Below are 16,288 nucleotides of genomic sequence, written 5' to 3' on the forward strand. Positions count from 1 at the left end.
CCCTCTATACCCCCAGGCTGGGTGTGAGCATCTCGTCCTCCATGGTGCCTGGAACGTGACTGTGCGGCGTTATCTGTAGAGATTGGGACGTAGCCGTGACTGGTTTGCCTCTCCTCAGCTTCCCTCTCCTCCCGCTGAACAAACATCAGATATGAGAAATTGTATCAGAAGATCGGAATGTCGGTTTGTGGAGATTTTAGCTCACATGTGCAAGGATCGGGGTGAATCCCAGACACATTATTCATACAGGGCTCTGGCTCCCAAGTAACCAAGATAGTTCAACACAAATCTGCTGCCTTCCGGGAGCTGTGGGTGGCTGTCTGGGGGCAGGTTCGGCATCACTGGGGGGGGGGGGCAATGACACCATCAAGAGGAATGGGGAGAATAAGACAAAGGAGAACAGGACAAGGATGAAGAGGATGAAGAGAAGGAAGAGAAGACGATGAAAAGAAGAGGACTAAGAGAAGAGAACAAAGAGAAGAGAAGACAATGAAAAGAAGAGAAGAGGACGAAGAGAAGACAATGAAGAGAAGAGAAGAGGACGAAGAGAAGACAACGAAGAGAAGAGGACAACGAGGCGGCGAAGAAGAGACGACGACGTTGGAATTACTTCTTCATAGAAAACCATAATAATTTGAGGATCAGTTAGGGGCCGGGTTCAGATATGTGCGGCCGCGGTTCCCAGCCTGGGGTCCGGTGATCGTGTTCACCAGTTCAGGTGCCAATCATGTCCGATTCAGGTGCCAATTCAGGCAAAAACTCAGACACAAAGACGCACAGGATCCTTTTGGAACGCGGACCGCGGCCGCCCCGGACCTGTGTGAAGCAGCTCCATGGAGAGCTAGGCGGCCGCCCCGGACCTGTGTGAAGCGGCTCCATGGAGAGCCAGGTGACCGCCCCGGACCCGTGTGAAGCGGCTCCTTGGAGAGCCAGGCGGCCGCCCCTGACCGGTGTGAAGCGGCTCCATGGAGAGCCAGGTGGCCGCCCCGGACCCGTGTGAAGCGGCTCCATGGAGAGCCAGGCGACCGCACCGGACCCATGTGAAGCGGCTCCTTGGAGAGCCAGGCGGCCGCCCCTGACCGGTGTGAAGCGGCTCCATGGAGAGCCAGGTGACCGCCCCTGACCGGTGTGAAGCGGCTCCATGGAGAGCCAGGCGGCCGCCCCGGACCTGTGTGAAGTGGCTCCATGGAGAGCCAGGCGGCCGCCCCGGACCCGTGTGAAGCGGCTCCATGGAGAGCCAGGTGGCCGCCCCGGACCTGTGTGAAGTGGCTCCATGGAGAGCCAGGTGACTGCCCCGGACCCGTGTGAAGCGGCTCCATGGAGAGCCAGGCGGCCGCCCCGGACCTGTGTGAAGCGGCTCCATGGAGAGCCAGGTGACCGCCCCGGACCCGTGTGAAGCGGCTCCTTGGAGAGCCAGGCGGCCGCCCCTGACCGGTGTGAAGCGGCTCCATGGAGAGCCAGGTGGCCGCCCCGGACCTGTGTGAAGTGGCTCCATGGAGAGCCAGGTGACTGCCCCGGACCCGTGTGAAGCGGCTCCATGGAGAGCCAGGCGACCGCACCGGACCCATGTGAAGCGGCTCCTTGGAGAGCCAGGCGGCCGCCCCTGACCGGTGTGAAGCGGCTCCATGGAGAGCCAGGCGGCCGCCCCGGACCTGTGTGAAGTGGCTCCATGGAGAGCCAGGCGGCCGCCCCGGACCCGTGTGAAGCGGCTCCATGGAGAGCCAGGCGGTCGCTCCGGACCCGTGTGAAGCGGCTCCTTGGAGAGCCAGGTGGCCGCCCCGGACCCGTGTGAAGCGGCTCCATGGAGAGCCAGGTGACCGCCCCGGACCCGTGTGAAGCGGCTCCTTGGAGAGCCAGGCGGCCGCCCCGGACCGGTGTGAAGCGGCTCCATGGAGAGCCAGGTGACCGCCCCGGACCCGTGTGAAGCGGCTCCTTGGAGAGCCAGGTGGCCGCCCCGGACCCGTGTGAAGCGGCTCCATGGAGAGCCAGGTGACCGCCCCGGACCCGTGTGAAGCGGCTCCTTGGAGAGCCAGGCGGCCGCCCCTGACCGGTGTGAAGCGGCTCCATGGAGAGCCAGGTGACCGCCCCGGACCCGTGTGAAGCGGCTCCATGGAGAGCCAGGTGGCCGCCCCGGACCTGTGTGAAGTGGCTCCATGGAGAGCCAGGCGACCGCCCCGGACCCATGTGAAGCGGCTCCTTGGAGAGCCAGGCGGCCGCCCCTGACCGGTGTGAAGCGGCTCCATGGAGAGCCAGGCGGCCGCCCCGGACCTGTGTGAAGTGGCTCCATGGAGAGCCAGGCGGCCGCCCCGGACCCGTGTGAAGTGGCTCCATGGAGAGCCAGGCGGCCGCCCCGGACCCGTGTGAAGTGGCTCCATGGAGAGCCAGGCGGCCGCCCCGGACCTGTGTGAAGCCGCTCCATGGAGAGCCAGGCGGCCGCCCCGGACCTGTGTGAAGCCGCTCCTTGGAGAGCCAGGTGACCGCCCCGGACCCGTGTGAAGCGGCTCCTTGGAGAGCCAGGCGGCCGCCCCTGACCGGTGTGAAGCGGCTCCATGGAGAGCCAGGCGGCCGCCCCGGACCTGTGTGAAGTGGCTCCATGGAGAGCCAGGCGGCCGCCCCGGACCCGTGTGAAGCGGCTCCATGGAGAGCCAGGTGGCCGCCCCGGACCTGTGTGAAGTGGCTCCATGGAGAGCCAGGTGACTGCCCCGGACCCGTGTGAAGCGGCTCCATGGAGAGCCAGGCGGCCGCCCCGGACCTGTGTGAAGCGGCTCCATGGAGAGCCAGGTGACCGCCCCGGACCCGTGTGAAGCGGCTCCTTGGAGAGCCAGGCGGCCGCCCCTGACCGGTGTGAAGCGGCTCCATGGAGAGCCAGGTGGCCGCCCCGGACCTGTGTGAAGTGGCTCCATGGAGAGCCAGGTGACTGCCCCGGACCCGTGTGAAGCGGCTCCATGGAGAGCCAGGCGACCGCACCGGACCCATGTGAAGCGGCTCCTTGGAGAGCCAGGCGGCCGCCCCTGACCGGTGTGAAGCGGCTCCATGGAGAGCCAGGCGGCCGCCCCGGACCTGTGTGAAGTGGCTCCATGGAGAGCCAGGCGGCCGCCCCGGACCCGTGTGAAGCGGCTCCATGGAGAGCCAGGCGGTCGCTCCGGACCCGTGTGAAGCGGCTCCTTGGAGAGCCAGGTGGCCGCCCCGGACCCGTGTGAAGCGGCTCCATGGAGAGCCAGGTGACCGCCCCGGACCCGTGTGAAGCGGCTCCTTGGAGAGCCAGGCGGCCGCCCCTGACCGGTGTGAAGCGGCTCCATGGAGAGCCAGGTGACCGCCCCGGACCCGTGTGAAGCGGCTCCTTGGAGAGCCAGGTGGCCGCCCCGGACCCGTGTGAAGCGGCTCCATGGAGAGCCAGGTGACCGCCCCGGACCCGTGTGAAGCGGCTCCTTGGAGAGCCAGGCGGCCGCCCCTGACCGGTGTGAAGCGGCTCCATGGAGAGCCAGGTGACCGCCCCGGACCCGTGTGAAGCGGCTCCATGGAGAGCCAGGTGGCCGCCCCGGACCTGTGTGAAGTGGCTCCATGGAGAGCCAGGTGACTGCCCCGGACCCGTGTGAAGCGGCTCCATGGAGAGCCAGGCGACCGCCCCGGACCCATGTGAAGCGGCTCCTTGGAGAGCCAGGCGGCCGCCCCTGACCGGTGTGAAGCGGCTCCATGGAGAGCCAGGCGGCCGCCCCGGACCTGTGTGAAGTGGCTCCATGGAGAGCCAGGCGGCCGCCCCGGACCTGTGTGAAGCGGCTCCATGGAGAGCCAGGCGGCCGCCCCGGACCTGTGTGAAGCCGCTCCATGGAGAGCCAGGCGGCCGCCCCGGACCTGTGTGAAGCCGCTCCATGGAGTTTGGATGTGGATGTGAAGAAACCCTCCTCCGATTCACACATTTGAGAACCCAGCCAGAGTGTTTTTATCAGATTTAATGAAGATCGACAATTGGCCTTCGATCAGTAACCGCTCACCTCTCGTTGTAGATGGGGTGGAGGGTCTTCCTCTTTACGGAGGTCTTCTTGCGGTTGGCCCACCTCCGGTCCGGCAGCAGGTAAATTCGGACGTAGGGGTCTGCGCCGTGATTGGAGCACTGGATCAGGTTCCTTGGCGAGAATAAAATGAAAATGCATCAATTAAAGATCGATAAATCGTCCGATTGTCCTCACTGGACATCATAATCACAGGGGAAATGCTTCCTCCTACTACAAAGTTACAATGTGCAGTCTGATCACTGGGGAGGGAAGACTGAGGAAATGCTTCCTCCTGCTTGCAGCAGACTGATGACATCATCTCAGCCTAGTCAAATCACAGTCTAGCGCTTAAGGACAGCCTTCTATGGAGAATATTTTCCTCTATATAGTGACATGTAGATCAGGTCCTGACAGGTCCACTTTAAGCTGAAGACTTGGGCTGTGTCATGACCTACCCAGGGGTGTATTTAGGTTTTGTGCTGCCCTAGGCCTGACGAAACTCGCACACCCCTTACTTTATATATGACGCACCCCTTCCTGTCAAGACTACACCCCTTCCTTTTTAAGACCCGCCCTGTCATTTTCATGGGATGAGGACAGAGGGACGCGGTGGGATGAGGACAGGGTGGGATGAGGACAGAGGGACAGGGTGGGATAAGGACAGGGTGGGATGGGGACAGGGTGGGATGAGGACAGAGGGACAGGGTGGGATAAGGACAGGGTGGGATGGGGACAGGGTGGGATGAGGACAGAGGGACAGGGTGGGATGGGGACAGGGTGGGATAAGGACAGAGGGACAGGGTGGGATGGGGACAGGGTGGGATGGGGACAGGATGGGATGAGGACAGAGGGACAGGGTGGGATGGGGACAGGGTGGGATAAGGACAGAGGGACAGGGTGGGATGGGGACAGGGTGGGATGGGGACAGGGTGGGATGAGGACAGGGTGGGATGGGGACAGGGTGGGATGAGGACAGAGGGACAGGGTGGGATGGGGACAGGGTGGGATGAGGACAGAGGGACAGGGTGGGATGAGGACAGGGTGGGATGGGGACAGGGTGGGATGAGGACAGGGGGACAGGGTGGGATGAGGACAGGGGGACAGGGTGGGATGAGGACAGAGGGACAGGGTGGGATGAGGACAGGGTGGGAGGGGGACAGGGTGGGAGGGGGACAGGGTGGGATGAGGACAGGGTGGGAGGGGGACAGGGTGGGAGGGGGACAGGGTGGGATGAGGACAAGGGGGACAGGGTGGGATGAGGACAGGGGGACAGGGTGGGATGAGGACAGAGGGACAGGGTGGGATGAGGACAGAGGGACAGGGTGGGATGAGGACAGAGGGACAGGGTGGGATGAGGACAGGGTGGGATGAGGACAGGGGGACAGGGTGGGATGAGGACAGAGGGACAGGGTGGGATGAGGACAGAGGGACAGGGTGGGATGAGGACAGAGGGACAGGGTGGGATGAGGACAGAGGGACAGGGTGGGATGAGGACAGAGGGACAGGGTGGGATGAGGACAGAGGGACAGGGTGGGATGAGGACAGAGGGACAGGGTGGGATGAGGACAGAGGGACAGGGTGGGATGAGGACAGAGGGACAGGGTGGGATGAGGACAGAGGGACAGGGTGGGATGAGGACAGGGGGACAGGGTGGGATGAGGACAGGGGGACAGGGTGGGATGGGGACAGGGTGGGATGAGGACAGGGGGACAGGGTGGGATGAGGACAGAGGGACGCGGTGGGATGAGGACAGGGGGACAGGGTGGGATGGGGACAGGGTGGGGTGAGGACAGGGTGGGATGAGGACAGGATGGGATGAGGACAGGATGGGATGAGGACAGGATGGGATGAGGACAGAGGGATGGGATGAGGACAGAGGGACAGGGTGGGATGAGGACAGAGGGACAGGGTGGGATGAGGACAGAGGGACAGGGTGGGATGAGGACAGAGGGACAGGGTGGGATGAGGACAGAGGGACAGGGTGGGATGAGGACAGGGTGGGATGAGGACAGGGGGACAGGGTGGGATCAGGACAGGGGGACAGGGTGGGATCAGGACAGGGTGGGATGAGGACAGAGGGACAGGGGGACAGGGTGGGATGAGGACAGAGGGACAGGGTGGGATGAGGACAGAGGGACAGGGTGGGATGAGGACAGGGGGACAGGGTGGGATGAGGACAGGGGGACAGGGTGGGATGAGGACAGGTTGGGATGAGGAAAGAGGGACAGGGTGGGATGAGGACAGGGGGACAGGGTGGGATGAGGACAGGGGGACAGGGTGGGATGAGGACAGGGTGGGATGAGGACAGAGGGACAGGGTGGGATGAGGACAGAGGGACAGGATGGGATGAGGACAGAGGGACAGGATGGGATGAGGACAGAGGGACAGGGTGGGATGAGGACAGGGGGACAGGGTGGGATGAGGACAGGGTGGGATGAGGACAGGGTGGGATGAGGACAGAGGGACAGGGTGGGATGAGGACAGAGGGACAGGGTGGGATGAGGACAGGGGGACAGGGTGGGATGAGGACAGGGTGGGATGAGGACAGGGGGACAGGGTGGGATGAGGACAGGGTGGGATGAGGACAGAGGGACAGGGTGGGATGAGGACAGGGTGGGATGAGGACAGAGGGACAGGATGGGATGAGGACAGAGGGACAGGGTGGGAGGAGGACAGAGTGGGATGAGGACAGGGTGGGATGAAGACAGAGGGACAGGATGGGATGAGGACAGAGGGACAGGATGGGATGAGGACAGAGGGACAGGGTGGGATGAGGACAGAGGGACAGGGTGGGAGGACAGAGTGGGATGAGGACAGAGGGACAGGATGGGATGAGGACAGGGTGGGATGAGGACAGGGGGACAGGATGGGATGAGGACAGGGGGACAGGATGGGATGAGGACAGAGGGACAGGGTGGGATGAGGACAGAGGGACAGGGTGGGATGAGGACAGGGGGACAGGGTGGGATGAGGACAGGGGGACAGGGTGGGATGAGGACAGGGGGACAGGGTGGGATGAGGACAGGGTGGGATGAGGACAGGATGGGATGAGGACAGGATGGGATGAGGACAGGGGGACAGGGTGGGATGAGGACAGAGGGACAGGGTGGGATGAGGACAGGGTGGGATGAGGACAGGGTGGGATGAGGACAGGGGGACAGGATGGGATGAGGACAGAGGGACAGGATGGGATGAGGACAGGGTGGGATGAGGACAGGGGGACAGGATGGGATGAGGACAGGGGGACAGGGTGGGATGAGGACAGAGGGACAGGGTGGGATGAGGACAGAGGGACAGGGTGGGATGAGGACAGAGGGACAGGGTGGGATGAGGACAGAGGGACAGGGTGGGATGAGGACAGGGTGGGATGAGGACAGAGGGACAGGATGGGACGAGGACAGAGGGACAGGATGGGACGAGGACAGAGGGACAGGGTGGGATGAGGACAGGCTTTTTTGCCGCCCCCCTGCAAAGTGCCGCCCTAGGCCTGGGCCTTGTCGGCCTAGGCCATAATACAGCACTGGACCTACCTGCAGCCGTTGACGGACACGATGAGGCAGTGCCGTAATGACGCGTAACGTATGGAGATGTTGATCTCACCAAGCAGCAAGCCGGTACCACTGAAATACAAAACAGAGACAATGGGGGAGTCAGTGTACATCATGAGGGGCCCCCGGGGGCCCCGTCTCTCCAATGACTTATCAGGAAAGGTTTCTGCACAGATTACACACCCGAAGTCCTCATTCAGGTCAAAGACGGAGGAGGCCAAAGAGTTGAGTGACATAAGGCTGGGCGCGATCCTCTGCAGGTGTCTCAGTTTTGGGGTTTGAGGGGCGGAGGCGGCCGCGCCGTTTCCAGCGTTCTGGTTGGCTTGCTGGTTCTGGTCGGGGGCGGTCTGATATACTCGATGGGTACTGCTGAGGCTACTGTCCCTCCGGAGCACTTTGTTCTGGGGGATGGCTTTGTGCTGCGGGGCCACCTTGTTCTGCGGGGTCACCTTGTTCTGCTGCGGGGTCACCTTGTTCTGTTGGACGCAGTGGCCCTGATTCTGGGGGGCGTCGGACGTGCTTTGGGGCTTCTTGTGGGGTTTGTCTTGATTCGCTCGCTTGATGGAGACCGGGCCGTGCTTTAGGGAGTTGATCCCCGCGTAGACGCTGTCCGGGTCGGGGTCCTCGATCTGCAGAACCTGCAAACAGAATAAATCATTCAACACAATCCTCCATGAATGTTCTCTACCCTGCAACGGAGAAAATAGATCTGTGACGGGGGTCACTTTGGGTGGGGGGTTTGTGGGGCTCTGATCTGTGACGGGGTCACTTTGGGTGGGGGGTTTGTGACGGGAGTCACTTTGGGTGGGGGGTTTGTGACGGGGGTCACTTTGGGTGGGGGGTTTGTGGGGCTCTGATCTGTGACGGGGTCACTTTGGGTGGGGGGTTTGTGACGGGAGTCACTTTGGGTGGGGGGTTTGTGACGGGGGTCACTTTGGGTGGGGGGGTTGTGGGGCTCTGATATGTGACGGGGGTCACTTTGGGTGGGGGGTTTGTGGGGCTCTGATCTGTGACGGGGGTCACTTTGGGTGGGGGGTTTGTGGGGCTCTGATCTTTGACGGGGGTCGCTTTGGGTGGGGGGATTGTGGGGCTCTGATCTGTGACGGGGGTCACTTTGGGTTGGGGGTTTGTGTGGCTCTGATCTGTGACGGGGGTCACTTTGGGTGGGGGGCTGTGACAGAAGTCACTTTGGGTGGGGGGCTATGACGGGAGTCACTTTGGTTGGGGGGTTTGTGGGGCTCTGATCTGTGACGGGGGTCACTTTGGGTGGGGGGGTTTGTGGGGCTCTGATCTGTGACGGGAGTCACTTTGGGTGGGGGGTTTGTGGGGCTCTGATCTGTGACGGGAGTCACTTTGGGTGGGGGGTTTGTGGGGCTCTGATCTGTGACGGGAGTCACTTTGGGTGGGGGGCTGTGACGGGGGTCACTTTGGGTGGGGGGTTTGTGGGGCTCCAGTGTACCTTGGAGAGTTCTGGAGGCTCCTTGTCCAGCTTCCCCGACCCTCCTATGTGTAGATCCCCCTGTGTCTCTAATAGGGGTCCAAGGGGACTGAGAACCCCACTATGATCTGTGCTGGTCACACTCCATTCTGTATATAGTGTGTGTTGTCTCATGCTGTTGTGGACGCTTTGCTGTGATTGTTTGGGGTGTGGGTGTATTCTATTGTTTGTGTCTGTCTGCCTTGGAAGAAACATATATTATGGGATGGAAGTCCATGTGGAGGGGGGGGGAGATTCCTCCAACAGCCCCCCTTGCTGATAAGTTTAAATACACATGACCTGTTTGTCTATTGTCATTGGACAGTTTAACCCGCCCTGGTTCTAAGGGGGGGGGGGGGAGTGTCTCCGAGTTATTTATCTGTTGTGTCCATGTGTGATAATAAATCAGTTTGTTATTTGCCACTCTACACTGTGTTGCATCGGGTGACCAGTGGCGTCACTAGGGTTGGTGTCACCCAGTGCGAACAAAAAATGGTGTCACCCCCCCACAACTATAGTCCCCCCTCAGTGCCGACCCCCCTCCCGCAGTACAGATCCCCCTCCCCGCAGTACAGACCCCCTACTTCAGTACAGACCCCCCCACCAAGTATAGACCTCCCCCTCAGTATAGACCCCTCCATCAGTGCAGATTCCCCATCTGTACAGACACCCCCACCCAAGTGCAGACCCCCCCCCCATCAGTACACACACCCCCCTCGGTACAGACCCCCCCCCTCGGTACAGACACCCCCTAGTGCACACCCCCCCAGCATTACAGACCGCCCCCCCCAGCAGTATAGACTCCCCCCCCCCTAACATACCTCAGAACAGCGCTGACAGATACACACTGCGTGTCCCTCGAGCGCAGGCTTCGGTCCACGCCAATGAGGTACACAGCGGCGCGAGGCACAGCTAATCAGGGCAGCGGGCGGTGTTAGAGGTGCTGCTACCCACGGGTGTCACCCCTCTGGTGGGTGTTACCCAGGTGGGGCCCGCACCCCCCGCACCCGCCTAGCAACGCCTCTGCTGGTGACTGGGTGGGCTAAAGAGTCTTGGATAGTGCTGGTTCTGGACAGAGGAAGCATTGACGGCGGACATAGTCCGGTTTGAGGACGAGCGTTCGTCTCAATATCCGACATCTTTTATCGACTACGTCTGTCCAACCATTTGAAATCCCCAGATATGCCGTGACAGAGGTATATGTATTTCCAATGATCGTCGGCTCCATCTAGTGGCCACAATGTGCATTTCTCCTGGTTGTGGTATTTCAGGAAAGTACCACATTATGGCCACTAGATGGAGATAAAAATCATAGGAAATGCATAGAAAATTACATTTCACACACACACAATACACAGACTCCAGGGATTATTTGTGGGGTCCTTGCGAACGCTGAGATATTCATGAACGGACCCCCCAGTGTTGTATTTTTCACTTAATATGTTAAATGTAGCAGTGGGACTCCATGTCTAGTAGGGGGATTTTTCCTCACTTCCTGTAGGGTCTTCAAGACAGGAAGTGAAGGAAAGTCTCCCAAAAACAAGATAAAGATCAGCAAAACTCTTCCGCTGTCCCCTCAAGACAATGGGGGAGGGGAGACGATGAATAGAGAACCCCCAACATCAAAGACTCACCCTCAACACGACCTTCATCTTGATGAAACTGTTGGGGCCGGAGTTGGTGAGAGGAAACTTCTGATCCGCCGTGAGACCGTCCATGGTGAGGACGCGATGGAGAGGAAAGTTCAACATCCCCAGAGAACACTGCCGGGTATTGTCCTTCACCTGAGACAGAGAGAGAGACAGCGCAATCAGCACCCCGTCTGCATGCCCCCTCCCCCCACAAACTGGATAATACCCCATAGGGGAGTGCGAGCTCCTCTGTACAGAGACTGATGTGGGGGGAGGGGACATTAGAGTGTAAGCTCCTCTGTACAGAGACTGATGTGACTGTGGGGGGGAGGGGACATTAGAGTGTAAGCTCCTCTGTACAGAGAATGATGTGATGTGGGGGGAGGGGACATTAGAGTGTAAGCTCCTCTGTACAGAGACTGATGTGATGTGGGGGAGGGGACATTAGAGTGTAAGCTCCTCTGTACAGAGACTGATGTGACTGTGGGGGGAGGGGAGGGGACATTAGAGTGTAAGCTCCTCTGTACAGAGACTGATGTGACTGTGGGGGGGAGGGGACATTAGAGTGTAAGCTCCTCTGTACAGAGACTGATGTGACTGTGGGGGGGAGGGGACATTAGAGTGTAAGCTCCTCTGTACAGAGACTGATGTGATGTGATGTGGGGGAGGGGACATTAGAGTGTAAGCTCCTCTGTACAGAGACTGATGTGATGTGGGGGGGGGAGGGGACATTAGAGTGTAAGCTCCTCTGTACAGAGACTGATGTGACTGTGGGGGGGAGGGGACATTAGAGTGTAAGCTCCTCTGTACAGAGACTGATGTGATGTGGGGGGGAGGGGACATTAGAGTGTAAGCTCCTCTGTACAGAGACTGATGTGATGTGGGGGGAGGGGACATTCGAGTGTAAGCTCCTCTGTACAGAGACTGATGTGATGTGGGGGGGAGAGGACATTAGAGTGTAAGCTCCTCTGTACAGAGACTGATGTGATGTGTGGGGGGGAGGGGACATTAGAGTGTAAGCTCCTCTGTACAGAGACTGATGTGATGTGGGGAGGGGACATTAGAGTGTAAGCTCCTCTGTACAGAGACTGATGTGATGTGTGGGGGGAGGGGACATTAGAGTGTAAGCTCCTCTGTACAGAGACTGATGTGATGTGGGGAGGGGACATTAGAGTGTAAGCTCCTCTGTACAGAGACTGATGTGACTGTGTGTGGGGGGGAGGGGACATTAGAGTGTAAGCTCCTCTGTACAGAGACTGATGTGATGTGGGGGGGAGGGGACATTAGAGTGTAAGCTCCTCTGTACAGAGACTAATGTGACTGTGGGGGGGAGGGGACATTAGAGTGTAAGCTCCTCTGTACAGAGACTGATGTGATGTGTGGGGGAGGGGACATTAGAGTGTAAGCTCCTCTGTACAGAGACTGATGTGATGTGGGGGGGGGGACATTAGAGTGTAAGCTCCTCTGTACAGAGACTGATGTGATGTGATGTGGGGGGAGGGGACATTAGAGTGTAAGCTCCTCTGTACAGAGACTGATGTGACTGTGGGGGGGAGGGGACATTAGAGTGTAAGCTCCTCTGTACAGAGACTGATGTGATGTGGGGGAGGGGACATTAGAGTGTAAGCTCCTCTGTACAGAGATTGATGTGATGTGGGGGGGAGGGGACATTAGAGTGTAAGCTCCTCTGTACAGAGACTGATGTGATGTGTGGGGGAAGGGACATTAGAGTGTAAGCTCCTCTGTACAGAGACTGATGTGATGTGGGGGGGAGGGGACATTAGAGTGTAAGCTCCTCTGTACAGAGACTGATGTGATGTGGGGGGAGGGGACATTAGAGTGTAAGCTCCTCTGTACAGAGACTGATGTGATGTGGGGGGGAGGGGACATTAGAGTGTAAGCTCCTCTGTACAGAGACTGATGTGACTGTGGGGGGGGGCACATTAGAGTGTAAGCTCCTCTGTACAGAGACTGATGTGATGTGGGGGGGAGGGGACATTAGAGTGTAAGCTCCTCTGTACAGAGACTGATGTGATGTGGGGGGGAGGGGACATTAGAGTGTAAGCTCCTCTGTACAGAGACTGATGTGATGTGGGGGGGAGGGGACATTAGAGTGTAAGCTCCTCTGTACAGAGACTGATGTGATGGGGGGGGGGAGGGGACATTAGAGTGTAAGCTCCTCTGTACAGAGACTGATGTGATGTGGGGGGGGGGACATTAGAGTGTAAGCTCCTCTGTACAGAGACTGATGTGATGTGGGGGGGAGGGGACATTAGAGTGTAAGCTCCTCTGTACAGAGACTGATGTGATGTGGGGGGGGAGGGGACATTAGAGTGTAAGCTCCTCTGTACAGAGACTGATGTGACTGTGGGGGGGAGGGGACATTAGAGTGTAAGCTCCTCTGTACAGAGACTGATGTGATGTGGGGGGGGGGACATTAGAGTGTAAGCTCCTCTGTACAGAGACTGATGTGACTGTGGGGGGGGGGCACATTAGAGTGTAAGCTCCTCTGTACAGAGACTGATGTGATGTGGGGGAGGGGACATTAGAGTGTAAGCTCCTCTGTACAGAGACTGATGTGACTGTGGGGGGGGGGAGGGGACATTAGAGTGTAAGCTCCTCTGTACAGAGACTGATGTGACTGTGGGGGGGAGGGGACATTAGAGTGTAAGCTCCTCTGTACAGAGACTGATGTGATGTGTGGGGGGGGAGGGGACATTAGAGTGTAAGCTCCTCTGTACAGAGACTGATGTGATGTGGGGGGGAGGGGACATTAGAGTGTAAGCTCCTCTGTACAGAGACTGATGTGATGTGTGGGGGGAGGGGACATTAGAGTGTAAGCTCCTCTGTATAGAGACTGATGTGATGTGTGGGGGGGGAGGGGACATTAGAGTGTAAGCTCCTCTGTACAGAGACTGATGTGATGTGGGGGAGGGGACATTAGAGTGTAAGCTCCTCTGTACAGAGACTGATGTGACTGTGGGGGGGGGGGAGGGGACATTAGAGTGTAAGCTCCTCTGTACAGAGACTGATGTGACTGTGGGGGGGAGGGGACATTAGAGTGTAAGCTCCTCTGTACAGAGACTGATGTGATGTGGGGGAGGGGACATTAGAGTGTAAGCTCCTCTGTACAGAGACTGATGTGACTGTGGGGGGGGGGAGGGGACATTAGAGTGTAAGCTCCTCTGTACAGAGACTGATGTGACTGTGGGGGGGAGGGGACATTAGAGTGTAAGCTCCTCTGTACAGAGACTGATGTGATGTGTGGGGGGGGAGGGGACATTAGAGTGTAAGCTCCTCTGTACAGAGACTGATGTGATGTGGGGGGGAGGGGACATTAGAGTGTAAGCTCCTCTGTACAGAGACTGATGTGATGTGTGGGGGAGGGGACATTAGAGTGTAAGCTCCTCTGTACAGAGACTGATGTGATGTGGGGGGGAGGGGACATTAGAGTGTAAGCTCCTCTGTACAGAGACTGATGTGACTGTGGGGGGAGGGGACATTAGAGTGTAAGCTCCTCTGTACAGAGACTGGTGTGATGTGGGGGGAGGGGACATTAGAGTGTAAGCTCCTCTGTACAGAGACTGATGTGATGTGGGGGGGGGGACATTAGAGTGTAAGCTCCTCTGTACAGAGACTGATGTGATGTGGGGGGAGGGGACATTAGAGTGTAAGCTCCTCTGTACAGAGACTGATGTGATGTGGGGGGAGGGGACATTAGAGTGTAAGCTCCTCTGTACAGAGACTGATGTGATGTGGGGGGGAGGGGACATTCGAGTGTAAGCTCCTCTGTACAGAGACTGATGTGACTGTGGGGGGAGGGGACATTAGAGTGTAAGCTCCTCTGTATAGAGACTGATGTGACTGTGGGGGGGAGGGGACATTAGAGTGTAAGCTCCTCTGTACAGAGACTGATGTGATGTGGGGGGGGAGGGGACATTAGAGTGTAAGCTCCTCTGTACAGAGACTGATGTGATGTGGGGGAGGGGACATTAGAGTGTAAGCTCCTCTGTACAGAGACTGATGTGACTGTGGGGGAGAGGACATTAGAGTGTAAGCTCCTCTGTACAGAGACTGATGTGATGTGGGGGGGGAGGGGACATTAGAGTGTAAGCTCCTCTGTACAGAGACTGATGTGATGTGGGGGGAGGGGACATTAGAGTGTAAGCTCCTCTGTACAGAGACTGATGTGACTGTGGGGGAGGGGACATTAGAGTGTAAGCTCCTCTGTACAGAGACTGATGTGATGTGATGTGGGGGGAGGGGACATTAGAGTGTAAGCTCCTCTGTACAGAGACTGATGTGATGTGGGGGGGGGGGGAGGGGACATTAGAGTATAAGCTCCTCTGTACAGAGATTGATGTGACTGTGGGGGGGAGGGGACATTAGAGTGTAAGCTCCTCTGTACAGAGACTGATGTGATGTGGGGGGGGAGGGGACATTAGAGTGTAAGCTCCTCTGTACAGAGACTGATGTGATGTGGGGGAGGGGACATTAGAGTGTAAGCTCCTCTGTACAGAGACTGATGTGATGTGGGGGGGAGGGGACATTAGAGTGTAAGCTCCTCTGTACAGAGACTGATGTGACTGTGGGGGGAGGGGACATTAGAGTGTAAGCTCCTCTGTACAGAGACTGATGTGATGTGGGGGAGGGGACATTCGAGTGTAAGCTCCTCTGTACAGAGACTGATGTGATGTGGGGGGGAGGGGACATTAGAGTGTAAGCTCCTCTGTACAGAGACTGATGTGACTGTGGGGGAGGGGACATTAGAGTGTAAGCTCCTCTGTACAGAGACTGATGTGATGTGGGGGGGAGGGGGCATTAGAGTGTAAGCTCCTCTGTACAGAGACTGATGTGATGTGGGGGAGGGGACATTAGAGTGTAAGCTCCTCTGTACAGAGACTGATGTGATGTGGGGGAGGGGACATTAGAGTGTAAGCTCCTCTGTACAGAGACTGATGTGATGTGGGGGGAGGGGACATTAGAGTGTAAGCTCCTCTGTACAGAGACTGATGTGATGTGGGGGGGAGGGGACATTAGAGTGTAAGCTCCTCTGTACAGAGACTGATGTGATGTGGGGGAGGGGACATTCGAGTGTAAGCTCCTCTGTACAGAGACTGATGTGATGTGGGGGGGAGGGGACATTAGAGTGTAAGCTCCTCTGTACAGAGACTGATGTGACTGTGGGGGAGGGGACATTAGAGTGTAAGCTCCTCTGTACAGAGACTGATGTGATGTGGGGGGAGGGGACATTCGAGTGTAAGCTCCTCTGTACAGAGACTGATGTGATGTGGGGGGAGGGGACATTAGAGTGTAAGCTCTTCTGTACAGAGACTGATGTGACTGTGGGGAGAGGACATTAGAGTGTAAGCTCCTCTGTACAGAGACTGATGTGATGTGGGGGGGGGGGGGGACATTAGAGTGTAAGCTCCTCTGTACAGAGACTGATGTGATGTGGGGGGAGGGGACATTAGAGTGTAAGCTCCTCTGTACAGAGACTGATGTGACTGTGGGGGAGGGGACATTAGAGTGTAAGCTCCTCTGTACAGAGACTGATGTGACTGTGGGGGGGAGGGGACATTAGAGTGTAAGCTCCTCTGTACAGAGACTGATGTGATGTGGGGGGGAGGGGACATTAGA

General features: G+C 58.3%; 1 protein-coding gene across 2 annotated transcripts in view; it reads right to left on the reverse strand.

Annotated features, from left to right (window-relative positions):
- ESYT3 (extended synaptotagmin 3) overlaps positions 1–16,288 on the reverse strand; it is an 88,804-nt gene that overhangs the window by 4,142 nt on the left and 68,374 nt on the right. For both annotated transcript variants that reach the window (XM_040358354.1, XM_040358353.1), the window contains 4 exons: positions 10,652–10,801; positions 7,724–8,178; positions 7,523–7,612; positions 3,993–4,124 (listed from right to left, as the gene is read on the reverse strand). In XM_040358354.1, the coding sequence (XP_040214288.1) occupies positions 3,993–4,124; positions 7,523–7,612; positions 7,724–8,178; positions 10,652–10,801 (827 nt within the window). The remainder of the gene's footprint in view (positions 1–3,992; positions 4,125–7,522; positions 7,613–7,723; positions 8,179–10,651; positions 10,802–16,288) is intronic.

This window comes from Rana temporaria, chromosome 6, assembly GCF_905171775.1.
Source record: "Rana temporaria chromosome 6, aRanTem1.1, whole genome shotgun sequence".
NCBI lineage: Eukaryota > Metazoa > Chordata > Amphibia > Anura > Ranidae > Rana > Rana temporaria.